The sequence below is a fragment of the Etheostoma cragini genome, chromosome 18, assembly GCF_013103735.1.
Source record: "Etheostoma cragini isolate CJK2018 chromosome 18, CSU_Ecrag_1.0, whole genome shotgun sequence".
Classification (NCBI taxonomy): Eukaryota; Metazoa; Chordata; class Actinopteri; order Perciformes; family Percidae; genus Etheostoma; species Etheostoma cragini.
In genome coordinates, this window is record NC_048424.1 from 8,592,423 (window position 1) to 8,613,503 (window position 21,081).

The 21,081-nt window shown below is 41.8% G+C and overlaps 1 protein-coding gene and 1 long non-coding RNA gene across 2 annotated transcripts in view; one reads left to right on the forward strand and one right to left on the reverse strand.

Moving 5' to 3' along the window:
- fndc1 (fibronectin type III domain containing 1) overlaps nucleotides 1-21,081 on the reverse strand; it is a 37,973-nt gene that overhangs the window by 12,244 nt on the left and 4,648 nt on the right. Inside the window, exons 2-16 of the mRNA XM_034900293.1 lie at nucleotides 19,022-19,216; nucleotides 17,594-17,662; nucleotides 10,897-11,142; nucleotides 10,619-10,717; nucleotides 10,256-10,373; nucleotides 9,946-10,133; nucleotides 9,247-9,354; nucleotides 8,698-8,880; nucleotides 7,411-8,604; nucleotides 5,809-7,155; nucleotides 5,606-5,721; nucleotides 4,044-4,155; nucleotides 3,550-3,879; nucleotides 2,080-2,154; nucleotides 985-1,134 (exon numbers count right to left, since the gene is read on the reverse strand). Coding sequence (XP_034756184.1) covers nucleotides 985-1,134; nucleotides 2,080-2,154; nucleotides 3,550-3,879; nucleotides 4,044-4,155; nucleotides 5,606-5,721; nucleotides 5,809-7,155; nucleotides 7,411-8,604; nucleotides 8,698-8,880; nucleotides 9,247-9,354; nucleotides 9,946-10,133; nucleotides 10,256-10,373; nucleotides 10,619-10,717; nucleotides 10,897-11,142; nucleotides 17,594-17,662; nucleotides 19,022-19,216 — 4,530 coding nt within the window. The remainder of the gene's footprint in view (nucleotides 1-984; nucleotides 1,135-2,079; nucleotides 2,155-3,549; nucleotides 3,880-4,043; nucleotides 4,156-5,605; nucleotides 5,722-5,808; nucleotides 7,156-7,410; nucleotides 8,605-8,697; nucleotides 8,881-9,246; nucleotides 9,355-9,945; nucleotides 10,134-10,255; nucleotides 10,374-10,618; nucleotides 10,718-10,896; nucleotides 11,143-17,593; nucleotides 17,663-19,021; nucleotides 19,217-21,081) is intronic.
- LOC117961538 lies at nucleotides 16,644-17,300 on the forward strand. Its single transcript, XR_004660430.1, has 3 exons — nucleotides 16,644-16,674; nucleotides 17,003-17,037; nucleotides 17,115-17,300. It is a non-coding gene; the product is annotated as an uncharacterized LOC117961538 (long non-coding RNA).

The window sequence follows — 21,081 nt, forward strand, 5'->3', positions numbered from 1 at the left end:
CTCTCTCGCATCACACAGCGGCGAGTCTGCGCCCTCGACTTTTGCAACACTTCTTGCGATACATTTGGTGCAAAACCAAACTGAGCCAACAGAACGGCCAGAGACAGCAGGGTTTCTATTGCCAGATGAGGGACATCTCTGTCCGGCTTACAGTGGGGCTCGAAAGTTTGGGCACCCCAGGTAAAACATTTTATTAATGTGCTTAAAGAAGCCAAGAAGTGGGGCTCAGCAAGCGTGGAAACATTGCTAGAAAGCTTCACTGCCAACCTCTACCTGATCTGCAGACTCGGTAGCAGCGGCACAACTCCCCTGGAGCTCACCGCCAGTGTTGGTGGAATAGCAAGCTAGTGTTAGCGAACTAATCCCGCTTATAAATTAATACATTTTAGTTACCCTAACACTTTTAACACTCAAAGTAAAACACTGGCGGTGAGCTCCAGGTCCTGCAGCCGCAGATGGACCGCCATCAGTGGGTATAACGCGTTTTTTTTTCTTTCTATAAGCTCTCAAATCATATTCTACAAAAGCTCACATTGCATCTACGAGTACAGATTTTTTTTTTACAAGCTCTCAAATCATATTCCACAAGTGCTCATATTGCATCTACACGCTCTCACGTTTTGCACCATATTTACCTTCATAGTTTTCTTCTGGTTTTTACACTTAACTACACTTACAGAAACAAAACAAAAATAACTATATAGTACTATATAGTATATATGTACACTTTAGTATATAGAGTATACCAACAAAAAAGTGTAATACCTTGCTCCTTGGCAGATTAAAGTTCCTTTTGAAAATCGACCCATCATGCAAAATGGAAAGGTGATATTAAACCTTAAATGTAAGGTTATAATTGCACTACAAGCTCAAGACTAAATTCTGGAAGGATAACTGTTATCTGTTAATATTTGCACCAAACAAAAAAGGATATTTGCAAGAGTGAATATACACAAGCATACACTTATTTCTGTCTTTGAGTACCTGTGAATCGCTTCTTCCCACTGAGGTCAAACTCAGATGACGGGCCGTGGTTGGAGGGTCTGGTGTCTGGCTCCGGAGTCGGTAGTTCTGTGGCGGTGGTTGTAGTGCTGGTAGTCGTGGGTGGCAGAGTGGTCTGGCCAAAAAGCTCATCTAGCAACAACACGTGTCGGTGAGCTTTTGATTTGAATACATTTATATTACTACATTCTAGCGCAATAACAAGCTTCTGTGTTTCATTTATCTGGCACCATGATCTATGGAATAAGAGTATCAAATTGGTTCAATTAGTTGGGGGCACTGGGCAGATGTGTGAGCTCACTTTGAAATAACCCCTTTTCCCCTAAACACCCAAAGCTCCCGGATTCTCCATGTGAGGGGGACTTGAAGACAAAGACCATTTAACAAGTCTCCAAGGTTAAAAAAGGGGAATGAATTCAGTGGGTGATATCCTGCTTTCATCACAGTTTTTCCCGGGCCGCTTCAGTGGGCCTTTGCATTACATCATGGTCCACAAACATGCTCCAGCTTTGAGCCATGGCAGGGAAATGCTAAGAAAATATTGTAATGCCCAATTTGTCTTTTCTAGCAAAATCCCTCAAAACAAAGAAAAACATCAAATGCTGCCCACATGCAACTAATTCCATAAGAGATCCAAACACATATAGTAAATTAGTACAAAGGCTTACATCAACGAAACGCTGCACTTTTCCATTCAGCTAGTGTTTGGCTGAAGCCGGGGTTCATCTATTACATTACATAGCAACGTTAAGAATTAAATCACAAAAGAGGGAATTCTCTTCAGCTTAGTAATGCAGTTCACATGGTCCAGTTTTGGGAATAAAAGTGATTAAAAGCAGCCCGTAATCAAAAATATCTAAAACTTCAGCCATGAACAAAGACCAAGCCAAACAAACGTACAAGAAGAGAAACAAAGTGAAGACCACAGGCCAGGCAAAGAGGAAGAGACAGGAATAGCTAGCAAACACACCCACTGACAGATAAACAGGCAATAAACAAACAATGAACATGTAGTGCAGTTCATTCCATCCTAGCCCAGTGGTGGTAGGCCAGTCCAAAGCCAAACTCAGCCAATACCTTTCTCAAGAGCTAAAGCATCAGGCACCATGGTCACTGAAACCATGTGGTCCATTTCCATTCCTGAGGATTCCTCTGTCAGAGAAGTAGAACAAGCTGTAGCATCAATCTCAAATGAACATGTACACATTTCTAAGCTGGCATACAAACATAGACTTGTACACCGACACAACCATATCTAGTTAAATACATCCTGTAGATGCAAGCACGTATTTTGACACCAATGTAACCCTGGCTGTCTCAGTTTGCTGTTTGTGCGTCTTACTGCAGCATTAATAATGTTCACTCTGAGGGACAGAGTTTCTATAGTGGCAAAATCATTTTTATATTATTTTGTTACAGTGGGAAAGTTGACTATTATACTGAATGTCATCATAACGAGACAAGTTTGCCATAACAATTAGTTTTTTCTGTATAATGACCTTTCTATGGGACTTTATCCTTTATTAAAACAGCGATATTCGAGAAACTACACTAAAGATATAAATCAGCATCAGTATGGTTCTTTCTCAAATAAAAAGATATTTTGTAGGATCCACACACTAAAAATCTATTATTTGCTTGTTAAGATTATATTGTGTGTACAAGCTCTAATAATTCATCCCTATGTTTAAATGTTTACATCTAGTTCCTCGGAATAGCTGAAGCATCACTTTTTTTGCTACATTTCAAAACCCTGATTAATATGGTTATGGCTAATAATTTGTACATTTAATAATTTTAACACAAATAACAATGGCAGTTTGTTTTTATGGGGTACCTTTGTTATTGAATTCAATTATTTTCTATTTTGAGTTGAGTCTTTGATCTTATAGACTTGGTTTAGTTTAATACTTTTCAAATTCTCCCCTATTTGTGCTATAATGACTATAATAGCCACACTTTTGTGTGTGTTCATGCTTGTGTGTAATTATGTTTCATCAAATGTCTATGCAATAAAAATAATGGCAATATGCAACTGACAGCCCGTAGTGTGTTTCAGCCACAGTACTCTGATGATCATTGTACCTCATGAAATTGTGTTTAAATTTACAATGTGGGCGTGTGAAATAAACAAATAAACAAAACAAATACCACAGCCAGGCCCCAGATGTGGAGATTTACATGGGGTTCATGTGATCGTACACACACACACACACACAAACACACACACACACACACACACACACAAACAGATCACAACAAAGTTAAGACACACACAGTCATCAAGTTAGAAGTCATAGAACTTTAGGTAGCACACAGGAAGCACTCATAGCCTTGGTCTAGATGGATAAACAATCTAACTGAGAGATTTAGTAGTCCTACCTACTTAGTAGACATGTTAACTATTATGGCTCTAAAATGCTTCACTGAACTTGATTTCTAGTATTTACTTACTACTGCAGTATTTTGTTTTAGATAAATCTTTAAAATGCTGTCTGCAGTTATTTATGGTGGGTTTTGAGTACTACGTCTTTTTAAAGGTCTCACCTTCTGGATAACAGTCCAATATTCCTTCTGTGTCCAGCACTGGATACCCATATTCATCTGTTTTGGAAAAGGTTCCAGGTGGACAGGTTGGGTATGGTAGTGCAGTAGTGGACTCTTCTATGATCCACTCGGTGGTGGTGGGTTCAGGTGTGGTGGTAGGAGCCATGGTGGTGGTGGTGGTGGACTTGAGGCGAGGAAGGTCCAAGCCAAGTACAGGTTTCCCTCCAATCATGAGGACCTTCTCTTTGGGGTTAACCACAGGCTGGCTGTCTCTGCCGTGACCAAACAGAGCCATACCATCCTGGTTTAGCAGGGGACTGCCCATGTGGTCTGGTAGTCGGTGGAGTAGAGGAGCAAGGAAGAGTGGAAACAGATTATTCATGGCCTTGTCATAAATAGTAAGCTAATAGTAAGTAAATGTTTGTTTTAAAATACGTTTTGAAGCGGTACACTGTATGTTTAAATAGCAAGGAAGATTGATTGAAGCATATCACCAAAAATCGTGCGTCCATCTTCTCCAAGCACCACTCTCTTAGGTATGCCCCGGGAATCCTGGAGAATTTGTCCATCCTGGTTCATAAGAACCCCCTTCTCCAAGTCTACCACCTGGAGAGACAACAAGATTTGTTAATTCTACTGTAAACAGCAATCTTCCATCCATCCAACTCCAGCAGGAGACCCCAAACTTCCCTTTCCTGAGCCACATCAACCAGCTCTGACTGGGGTCCCGAGGCGTTCCCAGTTGGAGATGTAATCCCTCCACCTAGTCCTGGGTCTTCCCCGAGGCCTACTCCCAGCTGGACGTGCCTGGACCGCCACCACACCACCTCAATTGACTTCTTTCGACGCGAAGGAGCAGCGGCTCTACTCCGAGCTCCTCATGGATGACTGAGCGTCTCCCCCTATCTCTAAGGGAGACTCCAGCCACCCTCCTGAGGAAACCCGTTTTGGCCACTTCTACCCTGGATCTTGTTTTTTTTGGTCATGACCCAGCCTTCATGACCATAGGTGACGGTAGGAACAAAAAATGACCGGTAGCCTTCTGGCTCAGCTCTTTTTTTGTCATAACACTGTGATAAATGGAATGTAATACTGCACCCGCTGCGCAGATTCTCCGACCAATCTCCGCTCCATTGTCCCCTCACTCGTAAACAAGACCCCAAGGTATTTAAACTCCTTCACTTGGGGTAAGGAGTCATTCCCTACCTGAAGAAAGCACTCCATCGGTTTGCTGCTGAGAACCATAGCCTCAGATTTAGAGGGGCTGATCCTCACCCCAGCTACTTCACACTCGGCTGTAAACCGATCCAGTGAGTGCTGATACAGCAATTTTTATAGACACAATTTGACCAATTGCCTCATCCTGACTGTGAGATCTAGTAATGTATATTTGTATTCACTACTGTTTCTTATAAACTGAATAAATCAACATTAGAATAGAAACAACTGATCTGTAACATATTAAAGACATCAGTTCAACATTTTAGATTTGCTGAGGGTAAAATGAGAGAAGATCGATACTACTCTCATGTTTTTACAGTAAATCTATAGTCTGTATCTGTACAGTAAAAATGTAATCTATGGCCAGCAGCCATATTGCTTACCTTAGCACACGAGAGTGGCTAGCTTGCCCCTGTCCAGAGGTAACAAACTCAGCCTACCAGCACCTTTAAAGCTAACAACTTAACACGTTATATCTGGTTTGTTTAATTAGTACAAAGGGAAAAAATGAACGTTTTGTCATGTTATTTGGGCTGATGTTTCAGACTATATCTTGGACAGCCATAGTAAATTTGGATTATTGTCATCACCGTGAGGTTGCCAGTCTACCAGTAGAGACTGTAGCTTCATATTTACCACACCAATATGGGAGTGGCATCAATCTTTTCATCTAATTTGGCAAGAAAGTAATTTCCCAAAATGTTTAATTATATCTTAAAGGGGATACAGTACAGTACCTTCCACAGCACCACATGCTACTACAAGCCAGTAACACAAGAATGTACCTAGTTGCTATGGTTATTATGGTTACAATCAATTAATTAAACATGGTTACCCATTTGGTTCCATCAGGTCCGGTTATAAACCTTTGAGGTACGGCCTTGCTGGTTCCATGAGAGGATGAGGTCTCTTTATCACTTGTTGCTGTCAGGTTGGGTCTTCCATTTTTACCTAACATTTATACAATTTAAGCAGAGTCATGTTGTTATGTGTCATTGAGCTTTTTGTGGCAGCAACTTTTAATTACATTGACTTTACCATTTCCAATGGCAGGCTTGGGTTGTCCTCCATTGGTTGGTTTCCCTCTAACGATGGGATAGCGAGACCTTCTCCCCTGGCCCCTAAAGTTGTCTCTAGATGAAGATGCTGTGGACAATGATATAGACTGGGAGTTGCCTCCAATTAATCCGCCTGTCTTTGTCACAGTAGTGCCACTGCCAATAACACGATCTGAGGTCAAAACTGGCTGGGGCACATTTAAGGAAGGAGAGGAGTCAGATGATGAGGAGGAGGGATCAGACTTTGAAGAATCCAGCGTGGAGTTCTGTGCTGGCTGTGGTCTGATGGAAAGCCTTGATCCACCAAACGGCCTGTTAGCAAGCAGAGGAGAGCGCACCTTACCGTTCACTCCCATACTAGAACGACGATAAGGTTGAGTGCCTCCAGACGGTGAGCCAGGTCTTGTCCTAGAATAAGATTCCCTTGTATCCACACTATCATTTTCCTCTACCTTTCTGTTAGGGTCAGCTAGAGGTAGAGTAGGATTCTTTTGGGCCGCTGTGGTGTCTGCAACTTTATCATTTTTCCCAGTGATGTTTCTACTCCTCTCATTGAGATAATCTTCATTATGACCTTCATCATTGTCATTAGAGGTTCCTCTATGAACATGCTCACTTGAGTCTCTGTGTCCACCTGAGGAATGATGGGAATCAGTGTTTGAAGAAGTGGCTGCTGAAGAGGAAGATGATGAAGAGGATGAGGTAACAAGGTTTCTAGTGTCACTAGATGCAGTATTTTGATTGGTGAAAGAAGGCTTAACTGAACCCACTCCCACCCCATTCTGTAGTAAGTTGTCAGTCTTCAGATCTTTACTAGTCGGCTGTATTATGGATACTCCTGCAGCACCTGTGGCCCCTGAAACCCTTGTGGGTGTCCTCCTGATGGAGGTCCTACCATCATGCCTGGACGATGAAGCTCTTGTCCCTTGACTAAACTTGCCTGGGTAACGGCTTGCTAGCCAAGGGAACCTTTCAGCAAATGAGGCGCTAATTCCAGTACGAGGAATGACTGATTTTTCATTACTTCTCATCGCCGTTCCCTCTTCGTCCTCTTTCTCTTCCCTCCCTCTCTCCTCTGTGGGTTGTGGTATGGAGCTTGAAGAAGGCTCTTTAACTTTGGTAACTTGTGTGTCTGGGCTTTTGTAATTACTGTCATCATTTCCCTCCCTGAATGTTGTGTCTCGCTCAAGTGATGTATGCAAACTCTGTCTGTTTTGTGAAGTTGCAGAGATATGAGATCCTCTGTGTGAAGTTGATTGAGAAGAGCCTGCTGTGTCTGTTTTGGATGGGTGGTTTGAGCTGCTCTGTGAAGTGGATGGATTGGTGTCTGAGCTCTGCAAAGATGTGGAGCCTTTAGACCCAGACACTGATGTGGACTGCAATTTGTCAACATTATATGCATCTAATGTTGCCTGGCTGTTGGTTCCACTTCCTGAAGGGGAACTTGATGTTGCTGAATTGAAATTTTGTGATGTTACATGTGAGCTATGAGATCCTCTGTGTGAAGTTGATTGAGAAGAGCCTGCTGTGTCTTTGTTGGATGGGTGGTTTGAGCTACTCTGTGAAGTGGATGGATTGGTGCCTGAGCTCTGCAAAGATGTAGAGTCTTTAGACCTAGACCCTGATGTTGATTGTGATTTGTCAACATTATATGCATCTAATGTTGCCTGGCTGTGGGTTCCACTTCCTGAAGGGGACCTGGATGTTGCTGAATTGAAAAAAAGTGATGTTACATGGTTTGGGGTCCTGTCTGGTAAAGTGGACTGTGATGTTGCTGAACTACGTGTGTTTGAAGTTGCTGGGTTCAAAGTCCTGCTTGGTAAATTTGACTGTGAGGTGACAGCTGGTTTGTAACCATTCAGCGTTCGAGTGGAATTCCCTCTGAACAAAATTCCAGGACGTCTTCGAATGTAACCATATTTAGAGCCTAACCCTGACCCGTTGGTGCGTCCCGCTGAAGCAGAACCTCTACCAACAGATGTATCGTCTGTCTGCTGTAAATTGGTTTCTTTTACAACTGTAGAGGAGGGTTTTGTATGTGTTAACCTAGGCCTATCATAGATTTCCTTGCTCTCTGGGTATGTGGAAGCCACATAGTCTTTTCTACTGGCTGCAGACTCTTGAATTTGTGAGGATGCTGAGGTTCTAGAAGATGTAGAGGATAAGGAGGAATCAGAAGAAGAGGAGGAAGTATGTGAGGAGGATGAAGTAGAAGAAGATGAAGAGGAAGAAGCAGCCTTGGAAACTGGTTTTTGATGAACCCTGATCTTAATGGGCCTTCTGGGTGGTGGATTGGGACGAGGTTTGGTTGGGGAGGGCGTTAAAACTTTGAGACTGGGGGTCTCAGTAGTCAGAGGCTTTTCATCATATCCCACTTCATCTTCAAATTCAGGGGGAACATTGTTGTCTGGTTCTTTTATCTCCGGTACAACCTCCATGGTTGTTGTCTCTTCTACCGGAGATGGTGTTGTGGTTTTTTTCTCTTCTTCTACCTCCTTATCTTCTCTATTTTGAGCTTCTCCTCTGGAAGACAATCTGTTCACTGGTTTTCTGACTGATCCCCTTACAGAGGAGAAGATGCTGTGATAGGACCGTGACTGGGAAAGTGGGCGCACACGGCCGTTGACAGGTGCGGCAGGGCGTGGCTGAGGGGGCATGGTGGGTTCTTCTGTTGACTGAAGGTCAGGTTCATCAGGGTCAACATCCGTTTTGGAAAGAGTTTGGCTAGTCCTGCTGTTGTCCTCGGTTTTTGAGAACGAAGAGGCAGCTCTACTGGCTGGCAATAGACAAAAATTGTTGTGAATTTAGGATTAATCAAATTTTGAATCATACATGCACACACATACTGTTTACAGTCAAATGTGCTTACATCTTGGCATGATAACACTGAGGACCTTGCTCTGTGGTCCTTGACCCCTCCTGTTGGTGGCTCTAATCTTGAAGATGTACCGCTCTCCTGGTGTGAGACCATCTATGGTGGCTGTGGTGCCACGGTACGTCACACTTTTCATTCCGAATGGCTTCATAGCCGGAGCATAAGACAGGGTGTACTCTGTATGGAGGTAGAGTTTGAACAACTGTTGTCAAAAGAGATAGTGTGACCATTCGGAAGAAAATTTCACTAATGTCCTTTGAAAATCTGAATTCAAAAGTTCATACAGAAAATCTTTGCCTTTATTCTAACTATGTGACCTCATCAGTCATTGCATTACCCAGATGTATTTTCTGTATTTAGTATTTTCATTATTGTATGAACCCATCAAATTACACTACCGACATAGTATGTCAGAACAAATATTGACCACTGGAGATCACTAATAATGGGGGCACTATCATTGCAGAAATGTAAGTAAAACATAAATGATACATACACTGATTTCTTAGCAAACCTTTATTTGTTTATTCCTTCTGGCCTCACCTCTTATCCTCCCATTGGGTTCTTCAGGTGGATCCCATGTTGCTATTACAGCGGTTCCTTTGCCTCGTAGTGGCTTGACCTCAAAGTTCTCTGGTGGCCCAGATGGTGCTAACAAGTGAGGAAAACACAAGTGAATGGAAAGACAGAAGTGAAAGGAGGAGCAGCAGAACAGAAGACAGAAGCAACGTAGAGGTAACAGAGTGAGGAAATTGCTCATTAAAGAATGTAAAAACAGCGACTTTGTGCCAGGAGGCTTGAAGGGAAGTTCTGCTGCCATACATTGACAGAAACCTCCCCTTGAGATCATGTATGGAACTGCAGATGGATATCTGAGCTGTGAGCCAGGCAGTAAATGCTGACATTCCAATGAACCGCAGCTCAGGAGTTGCTATGATAGTACAAAAGTTGCAATCATGACAGAGCTGCAGCCAAAGCTGGAATCAAATATCAAATGTGAGTAATAGGCAGTGAATGTGATGAAGTGTGGTATAAGAAATAAGTAGAAAAGAGCTAACAGACAGAGTTATGCAAGACAGACTTCTTTTCTACACAAGTTAATTCTCTTTTCTTGGGAAAATGCAGGGATTTGGCCCTCTATAGCTATTCCTCTTGATTCACTTCTCATAATGTTTCCTAAGGTGCATTATGACCTACTAAATCATAAGCTATAAACAGCAGGCAGTGGCTGCATGTGCATACCTGACTCAGGGGTCCTCTGAAAGACGGAGACGCTCCACTTTCCCTGATTTTCTCCCTGTGATATTCTGACAGAGAACTCATACATGCCATCAGCACACAGGGAGTCTATCATTATCCTCCTCTGGGCGCTGTCCTTGTACTCCCAGCGTGCTGACTCACCCTTCTCCCTGTACCTTACTGTGTAGGATCTGGGTGAAGAAAAAAAGGGATGTTTTATTCCAGTGGAAAGTTAGTGGTTAGAATTCCGTCTTACTTAGTTAATCTTTGCCTTTATGTCAATTTCTTTCACACACAATTTAACAGTTCCCACCTTATTACCCCGGGTCCGACCTTCCCCATCTCAACAGCAGGGTCAACCCAGGAGATAAGGACCGACTGAGGAGACATGACCCTGACACTGATGTCCCGGGCCTCGTACTCCGGTGGCACTGGACACACAGACACACACAGACAAGACAAGAATAGAGACAAAAGTGTCTAGCTCCAAACCAATATCAAAATGGCCTCTGAGTTTACTGAATTTGGATAAAAGTCTGCATCTGGTTTCTCACATTTTGGCTAAGATGACAACCAAATATATTAAGAATTCTAACTATTTTGAGATAGTTACAATGCAAAAAAAGACAATCAAAGTGTGTAGGAAAGCAGTGATTCTAAAAAAGACTGCAAGTACCTGGTGTGGTTGTTTTGGTTGCAACTGCTCTGCTGGCGGCTGCGCTCTGGCCCTGGGCTTTTTTTGCCTGCAGTGACACCACATGAACGGACTCAGATGCTATGAATAGAAAGGGATACCAGGCACGGCCAGAGTTTACACTATGGACACTAAAGATAGTACAAACTAAATGTATACATTTAGCTCGTTTTTATTTAAACTAAATCACAAAATAAGATATGCAAATGTAGCTTTACCCCTTTAATCTGGTTACGAGTGTAAAATGTGAGTCCTCTTACTTAGTTTTTGTGTGTTTCGGTTTCTCTGGTCAGATTGAGGCTTGATGTGGTGTTGGCGTCTCCTTTCCAGCGGGGGAACTCCTGCCAAAGCTCTCTCGGGCTGCCTGGGACCTGAGGAGGACTGAGGGGCCCTCCTGTGTGTCCGTGTCTTAGACACGCCTAATGGGTGAGCTGTTCTGTCCACCCTGGTGGTCCGCTGTAACGGGGGCTGTTTTCTGGCAGCAGTTTGTGGAGACCTGGCTGGACCTGTTGGGGGATGATAATAGAGGGGAAAGTCAGAGTGCACCAGAGTTCATGTTACCTTTTTGACCCCATAGTTCATTCATAATCTGTGTTCTGTGCTGGATTTGCCTTAGGGAACCAAACTGCCATGAAAAATCCCTGAACATAATTGTTCCATTGAAGATACATATCCACAGCAATAAACACATAATTACAAGTCACTTTCATCCAACAGTGTCAGTTAATATGCACACACATGCCATTGAACGACACCATGTCCCCTGTCATCTGCTCCAACTTTTGGCGTCCTGCTTCCTGCTTCAATCCCACCCTAGAGTGACTCCATCTTGGACAACAACTCAGACAATGACTTAGACAGCCAGACAATCACCCTCATCTGGCTGCAGTGCTGAACGATAGCATTGGCAATATAATTAAAAAACTCTTCTTTTTTTCCTTACCTCCCTTCATCCCTCCTCCATCCGTTTCTCATAATCACTGTCAGATGAAAATGATCTGACCTGTTTCCCATCAGAATAGCTGCATGCACAGCTGGATGAATGCTGACAGGTCAGATTTCATAAAACAAAGTGGTTATAAGGAGAAAGAAATGCTGTCGAGGTAGGGTTTCCCCTTTTAACAAACAGGAAGGTTTGGTAAACTAAAAGTAGTTTGCTTTTTACTTTGCCTTAAAAAGGGAGAGAGGGAGAGTTTTAGAGCTGTTGGGCTTCTACCATGACACTTTATATGTGGAGGGAACAAAAATGAGAGAAAGAGGATGTGAAAGGGTGTTTAAAAAAAAGATCTGTTGGAGCTCTCCATAAGTCTCTCTGTTGCTCTCCTTTCCTAAGTCCTGCCAGCATAGCTGAGTGAATTTCTCCACTTTGGATCTAGACAACAGGATTTTCAACAATGCAACATCTCTCTTTTTCTCTAATGTTGCTTTTCCTGTTTTCAAATTCTCCTCTCCAATATTTTCCAGCACCTTTACAAGTTTCATGGATGATCTGTTCTGTGTGTTCCTCTTGTTTGTCTGCCAACATGACAGCAAACTATTGCATGTCTATTAAAGGTGTAATTACTAGACATTGAAATTATTATTAATCAATCCAATTGACGATCATAATGGAAAATGAACAGGAGCCAATTAAACGTAAAGTTGAACTTAACAGGATCACACCAGTGTTGTTGTCTCTCATTCACATCTTTGACTGCTACTGTGGTAACACTTTCAGTCATCCAATCCTCTGTCGTATACTCATGGTACCTGTTTGAGTGTCTCCCTTCATACTGACATTTGGTTTTAATCAGCCTTAATCTTCTTTTCCTTATTTCCTTCTTCCTCTTTTTCTCTCTCTGGAACGCTGTCCCAGTGCATAGTTTGGCACGGGTCTCCACACCGCGGACCACTAAACCACTAACTCCACAAGTGCTCTCACTTGCCAAATCCTTTCTGTTTCTTCTGGAAGCTTGATAGTCCGAGATGCTGTGAGCCTGGCCTCCAGACAGATAGACCACTGCCACAGTGGAGACCCACCTCAGTGTTCAGGATGTTGCTGAAGAATGTCACTGTTTACTCCCTCCTCAAAAAATAGGTGAAGAAAGCAAGGCTGTCTCTGACATTTCACCTTCAAACGTAAATCTAAACTTTGCAACTTTGCTTTTGTGGAATTGGTTACATTGCTCAGTTTACCCACTGTTTATTTATTTATTCAAACAGCTTGCTGTGGCAGAGCTTTCCTGGAGGCAGATATAATCAGTTTAGACATAACCGACAAATACAAAAAACTTAAAACTTATGCTCAATGGCTTGTCTCATAGTTTGCCTTCATTCATTCATTAGCTCAGCAGGCTATGACCTACTTCACTAAACAACTTGATTTGTGAAATGGGATTATTAGCTGACCTAAAAGATAACCTATGATAATCAATGAATAGTAATTGTCAGTTGCCAGTAAGGTTTCAGCTTTATAACAGTTGCTAATCAATCAATCAATCAATCAATCAAAATGTATGTATTTAGCACTTAACAGCAACCAGCAGGTATTCAAAGTGCTTAACATCAGAAACCAAGAGTAAAAACACATATCATACAATAGAAAGAATGAACATAGAAAACTGTAAAATCAGAAAGGGTTACAAAGAAGCAGAAGAATGAAATTGTCACGCCATTGTTACGTATTAAGAGCCAGACTAAACAGATATGTTTTGAGTTTGGACCTAAAAAGAGTCACGTCAGTAATAGTGCGAACACCAGGGGGTAACTTGTTCCAGAGTCTCGGGGCAGCAACTGCAAAAGCCTGATCACCCCACCGTTTACACCTGCACCTTTCGCAAAACTTGACCGGTTGTGCTCCCGCAAAGTAAAAATTTCAGACAAATACCTCAATAAGGCCTTGAAAACAATAATGTATGATAATAATATTCTAAAACATACAGGGAGCCAATGTAGAATGTAGAGAACGGGAGTGATATGTGCACGTCTAGATGTATTAGTTAAAAAGCGAGCAGATAAAGAGCATTACAGTAATCCAACCTTGAACTAATAAAAGCATGAATGCTAATGTTTGGCATTTTTAGTATGTGAATTGGAATGTTAATTGGGATAATTAAAATTGCCTGGCCCGGCAGCTAGGTAGATAACTTTAGCTAATGTAATGCTAAGTGTGCTAGCAAGGCTTCATGACATTTTATGTCATCTTTTGTTCCTTGTCTTTCACCGGGAGTTATCGAAGCATTACTGTGCCAGAAACACATGGTTCTTTGGCTCCATTTACTGAGGTTATAAACCCAACAGATATGATTAGCTGTGTCTCCAGAGTGGCTTTGCCTCACATAAATACAACTGAAACTCCAGTGCTGCATGATTTTTTCAGTGGTTAGCACCATCGCCTTGCATCAAGAAGGTCCTGGTTTAAATTGCTGGTCCTTGTTCTTTAATTCTGGAATTTGAATTGGTTTTCTCCATGTTTCCTACTGTGGCCCAAAGACATGGCAAGTGAAGTCGATAGATTAAATTATCCATGTGGAACAGTATGAACTAAAGTGTTTATTTTCAAATGTCAATTATACGTTCATAAACCCTAAATGGCATGTCTTTAAATTAACTGTTGTCTAAGCACAGGTCAAAATGATCATAAAATGATCATCGATTATAATTATGATAAAACGGGGAGTCACCTGATCTGCTCGGTATTCTATCACTTTCTGCTCAATAGAGTCATTTAAAGCAGAATGGCATACAAAAACAAAGACAAACAGAAAAGCTACCCCGAACCACGCTTTTCTCAGACTCAGTCTCAGATTCAACAGGTGGGTATCGTCAACGACGAGAAGCAAACTACTATCCATGCTGAGCTAGCGTCTCTTACTGCAAGCCTTGGCTCTATCAGATCTGATGAGGACAATCTAAAAACTACTGTGCAAAGCAACTCAAAAATTCTTGATAGTCATGGCCAAACTTTTTTAAGAGCTAGAGGTGACGCTAGCAGATATGGAGGATAGAAACCAAAGATGCAATATCTGCATCGTCGGGCTGAAAGAAGGGCTATTCAACATCTCTCACGGCCCCCTGTTTAAACAGCTCCCGCAATTGGCAGATGTTCATATTTAGATTATGAGAGCCCATCAAATTTACAGGGATAGTCCAGGAAAGAACACCACTATTAATTACTGATTTTCAACGTGCTTCGTTACTCAGACAGGCAGGCGATCCTACAGGCTGCGCAGAAATCTCTGCTCGTTGTCAGGGGCAAAAAGATTCGCTTTTCCCCGGACTACAGCAACTTCATGGACGCCAAGCTTCCACCAGCCTTCTGGAATTTGAATTCAGTTTTTTGAATTTCAACCCTAACCCTAACCCTTTGCCATGTTTAATATAGCCTACTATTAATAGGTTAATTAGGCCACTACTAGGTTAGAGTCTCTTATCCAATGTGCTTGCTATTTTGTATTTTGCTTTCTGTTTCCTGTCTTTGTTTGACGAGAAATGCGTTTATTTTTAAGCTTATTTAGTGTGGAACCTGTTGCTGTTGCAACCAGGTAACTATGGCCTGCTGTGCCTTGCTCCTTGAGTGTTAGCCTTCTGGGCTTAACTTTGTATGCACTATTGTTAGAAATTAATGAAGTGAAAGGCAGTATCCAGTATCATGTTGCTTTTCCACATCTACTTACATTTAGAACAGAGATTTTTTGATAATGGGTGATCTTACATTTTTAGTTTGGAACTGTGGTGACGACATTTTCTTAGTGTCACAAGCGAGCCAGCACCCTAGCCCTCCTTAAAAAGACAAATGTTGACATTGCATTATTACTGGAGACGCATTTGCTACAGACTGCGACCGGCCGCTTAGGACATTGTGGTCAAAACGGAATCTTCCAGTAAAGTTTTGTTCTCTTGGACACTACGGGCAGAATCCCGTGATCTTGTGATCTTTACAATAGGAAAATTGCACTGGTCAGAAAATTGCGTGTCAGTTTACGCACCTAATGTTTTTGATGGGTTAGGGTTAGGGTCTCTATGGTACGCTCACCAATCAAATGCTGGAGTTAACGGACCGTTCTTATGTTGTTGGTGCGGACTTCAATGCTGTGTAGGATCCAAATATTGATCGTCGAATGTGGTCACTGGGGTTCAGGCTCAGGCCACAAATGCTTTGAAGTCATGGGCCAGCAGCTTGGGGTATATAGATATTTGGCGCGCAGTTAATCCCACCTGTAAGGATTATTCCTTTTTCTCAGGTAGACTAGACAGGTAGATTTTCTTTTAGCATCTCTCGATTATTTCATTCAATTGATAAAGCGGTGTTACTCCCAATGGCATTGTCTGACCATAAAGGGGTTCTCTGTGTCACCACCCTAGACCGTCTGTCTCAACGTGCTGTTAGATGGCATTTTAACACTTCTTTATTAAAAAATGAAGCTTATAGCACTCAGTTTATAGCAAAATCAAAACACTTGTAGACATTGATGTTGGCTCTGTAGAAGACTCCAGGATATTGTGGGACGGGATAACAGGTTTTATTAGGAGCAATACCATTCTATTCTGCTCTAATGCGCACAAAGCTAGATTTCTTCAACTACAAAACCTTGAAGCTGAGTTCACCAGATTGTACTAATCAACATTAGTCTATATACTTTGTGTTCCACTTCTGGGATTGCTCCGGTGCAGCAGGAAATTCCGTCGGATGCTTGTATTTTCCTTTTCCTTCTGCTTTCTTTGTGTTGAAATTTTCAATTTGGTGGATTTATGAAGGCTATTGTTGACTGCTCCTCAGATCTCTGCAGGGTAAATGAGACAGCTAGCTAGACTATCTGTCCAATCTGAGTTCTCTCTCACACGACTATTTTGCAGAGGCTGAATTTAGCATGCCATTAAACCAGAGCTGGTTTTCCTCCTCCTCCAGACTCTCCTTTGAGGAGGGTCTGGCAAAGCAAGACTAGTGGTCGATCGTCTTTTTGTTTGAAGCACTGCTAGGGAATGCTTGTTGCCCCTCCTGCCCTGGGAAAGTGATTTTGTTCCCCTAATGTCCCATCTCAGTGGTGAGTAAGTTCACGGTTTTAAATGGATTTTTTATATATAGTAAGGTTGAGCCTGGTTGAATGTATTCTCCATTCTTTTCCAGGTTCCTCCTAACTTACTTTGCCTTTTGTCATTTTTTGTGTGTTTTGTACTAATTATGTGTGTGTGTGTGTGTGTGTAATTTGTTTTGATCTAGTTTCACCTTTTGGTTATCTCATGTTTCTTTTTAGCTTGTGTTCATCTAATTTAGGTTTGATTTGCATTCATTGTGCTGCCCCTTTATTGTTGGCTTTTTGTGAGTGAACTAACTGGGTTACCTTACAGTTGTTTTAGATTATTTTTGTATTTATTTCTTTCTTTCAGAGCAGGGGGCCATCTTGTTTGGAGGCTAGGCACCCGTGGTGAGGTTTCTTCACTGCTTTGTGTGTGAGCTTTTGCTAGGGACACAATATTGACTAGATCATTTTTCTGTGAGAAATGCTGTGTGATTTGCTGTGTTGCACCTAAGGTGAGAAGCGGTGGCACCCCTGAACACTCCACAGTGTAGCCTGCCTCTCCACAAGTTTGTTCGCAGGTTATTTTTACAGTCTGTTAAAAGCAGTGACTGGTAAATGTGATTATTAAAGTGTTGTTCACCATGAAAGGCAACACAACTCATTTACCTGTTGAATTTGGATCAATTGCAAGAAAAACACCAAGCTGAATAAATAAATCTGAGTCAGAGACCAGGAAGTGTTTTTTCAACTGATCCTAAATGGGACAGAAAAAGTGAGCCCCAAGAAATTGCATTGTGACATTAGATTTGTTGGTTCCTTTTATATCCACAATGACAGCAGATCATTTCACAAAACTGCTTATAATGGATTTAACCTCACACTTTTACATGTACGTCAGTTCACTGAGACATACCACTCTCATTTGGTGTTGGTAAAGATGCCTTGAGATCAGGTTTACCTGCTGATGTGTTGCTGACAGGTGCACCGCCCAACACAGCAAAGCCATCCAGGTTAACCCATTCAGGGTCTAAAATTAAAACAAACAAAATAGGTTAAATGTTGTTGCCAATAGAAGATTGGTAAGCAAGCCCTAAATTATATAGATTTAAAAACAAACCAAATTTACAGAATCATTTCTACCTGATGAAGACATGTTTAAGTGGATATGGTATTTTTCTTTTTTGTGTATGATTTGCAATTTCCCCTTATTGCCTCATTATTTACTCTCCATCTCGCCCCTTGTTCCTGATAATTCATCTCTCCATTTTTGTTGTTTTAACAGCAGCAGGCCAGACACAACGATGTAGAGGCAAACAGCATGGTGTAATTTATGATGACTGATGCTGCTCTCATGCTGCTTAGGGAACAACACACAATCTGCAAGGAATTTCTGGAAAGGCAACAGTGAGATGCTGCTTGGTTGCCAGAAACTTATGGCAAATTTAAGCAGTGCTGGAGACACCACAAGGCCGCCAGAGCACATACACACACACACACAAACACACACACACACACACACACACACACACACACACACACACACACACACACACAAACCCTATACAAGACAATGCATGATTTAACACTTGGCCGCACCCTATCCTCCACCACTATGCCCACTATGCACACATTCAGTATATGTGCAGCCACACACACAAAGTGGCCACAACAAAGGGGCTTGGGTTAAAGGAGCTGGGCTGGGTTTGGATCTGTAAATGAAGGGTTGGCTGCAGACTCTGAGCCGCTAATGAAGTATGGCTCTAAGAGGCCAAGGACAAAACGGAATAATGAGAAAAGCAGGCTTCACAGTGTCAACACGGCAAACTGTATGTATATAGAAACATAAAGACCTGTCTTATGTTTGACAAGGCAGGATTAGGAATTAAGAAGCTGTTAAGAACTCTTTTAAGAGAGAGATAATTTCCTACTAAAACCTAAAATAGCCACTGTCTGCAGAGCCAAGATGATGATGGCCAGTCACGCACACCAGCCCCCAGTACTCTTTCTGTCTTGCAAACTTGGACGACAGCATATCCAATGATAAACTAATCCTCTGATAAACTCTATCCTACATGCGCTCGCACAAATGTGCATACACCTCACCTCCTGGCATCTCTGCCTTGTACACAGCTGTGTTCATCTCTCCTCATTCTTGGCACTTGTCTTGAGAAAGTGCAGAACTCCAGGATCTGAAAGCTTACTCCATAGTTTAAGCCAAACCTCTTTTTTTTTTCTCTTTGTCCATCTATTTTCCTCTTAATGACTTTTTTTGTCTGGCAATACAACCTTAGGTCCATCAGAAACCTATTCATCGGTTCAGTGACTTATCTCACATTCTTGTCTTGCACTTACTCTCTTTTTGATTCTTTCTATGTTTCTGCCTTACCTACATCCTCCAGTAGAGGAGAGTGACTGTTCTTCACCACTTTTGTGAAGCGGTGAGACCTCGTGGGTTTGTTGGCGTTGATGATGAAGCGGTCCACAGGTCTTCCATCCAGATGAATAGAAGGCTCCCAGCTTTCCTTCAGGCCCTTATCCACAGAAGTCTGTTTTCCATTGTGTGGCCGTAGGGGCTTCTCTGCTGCAAAACAAATGACGTCAGGATAAATTGGGTCTATGTAAAGCTTTTTTTAACAATTTTTTTTGTCTTTATCCGTTACAAATTCCCCTACAAATTCAAGCAGTATGTGGGTCTACAGTTAAAGCTCTGTAAACTGATTTAAACCTTTTCTTCAGTGCCACCGGTACAATTTCCTCAGGATTTATTATAATTGGCATTTGAAGAAACTGATCCAGATGAAGCACAAATACACCATCATCATGAGATGATGATACTGGGACAACTAAGCATTGCGTTTGACTTTAACACAATATCAAATGATGAATCCAGCCTGTATGAAAGATGAAAAGCTGTGAAAAAGGCCCAAGAGGAGATTGCGTACATGGAAAATAATAAACAGCATAATGAAATATTTAAAATGGCTGACCTTATTCATCATGCACAAAATACTGGCTTCGTGCCTGGGTGCTTACATGGATGCTGAAACCTCAGCTGACTCAACATAAGTAAGAAAAGTACTTAAGACGTGTTTACAACCCTGACCCAATACCCATGATCCATGTCCGTGAATTGAATTTTTTTGCTTTCTTCAAAGTCAAATAATTATTAGCAATACACATTATGTATACAGCTGGAGACGCGGGTCTCAACGAAGATTGACTTATATACGAAGACTGATTATACGGCACTGTTTGAGTTCATGCTGTGCTCATAACTATGCTGTTGCACTACATTTGTGTGCTAGTGTGTGTTTTCTGCTGGATTCGTGAAAGCTTTTGTTAATGCTGCCAAAAAAGGTTATCTGATCAGAGCGATGAGGGTGACCCAAACTTAAAGATGCTAAAATGCTCCAAAGAGCTGAGGGGAACAGCAGAATCTGGTGATACATTTCAATGCAATTTATTGTTTATTACTATATTGGTATCACAAATGTATTGATTATAGCAGCTTTAAATCTCAAGAACCAAATAGTAGGTATTCAAGCATTGGCTACGCTGTAAATGGAGGGGATTTGCTGGTTTAATTGGCAGCTGGTCATTCATCGCTGTCACATTTAATTGTCAGTATTGTCTGTTCACATCATAAACAGCTGGCCATTATGTCTGTCTGTGCTGGCCAAAGGTTTACAGCAGTTTCAGTTTAGCATCTTCACAAAATAACTCCATCGCTATGAATTCTTGTTGTATGCAGTTGTGAGCCCAGCTGGATCTGCACTTAAATTTTTCACTTTAAGGAATAATTGCCGCTCAGTCTTCATGTGCTGCAGTGTCCAGTTGGTCGCAGCTCTTTGGAGGTCTACAATGTTGTCTCTGCTTAACTCTATGTTCAGTTGCGCGCTGAAAGAACGTCTCCTTGCTGTTTCTAGACAACACAGACCCTCAGATACAGAATTTATGTACCTGGTTAGATAAAAAAGTGTGAGTGTTTTCCATGAACAAAACACAGTATCTGCTCTTTACAGCCTCATTAAATGTAGGGTTACAATGGAGTACATTTTTTCAGCTGTTTGTTACTCCATTGACACAAGACGAGATGCATTTCATTCACTCTAACCCTGTTTCCAATAAGGCCACGTGTTACGTAGTAAGCAATCTGCTCCTCTGTCCAGAAGTCATTCAGAGATTTGGCGTCTTTGGAAATGTATGATTCAAGGGTAAACCAGATATTTCTGATTAAATCAAGACTCCTTTGAGCACAGTAGACGCATGACTGCCACTCAAGAATAAACAGTTTGAGAAGCAGTTAAGCAACTGAGTGGTTGTAACATCATAATCAGGGGGGCTATAAGGTTGTTGCCATGGGACACCAGGGCAATAATATAACATTTAAAAGACAGGCAAACAGAGTGAGATTGAGTTAGACAGTGGAAAGTATTAAGTATGTTA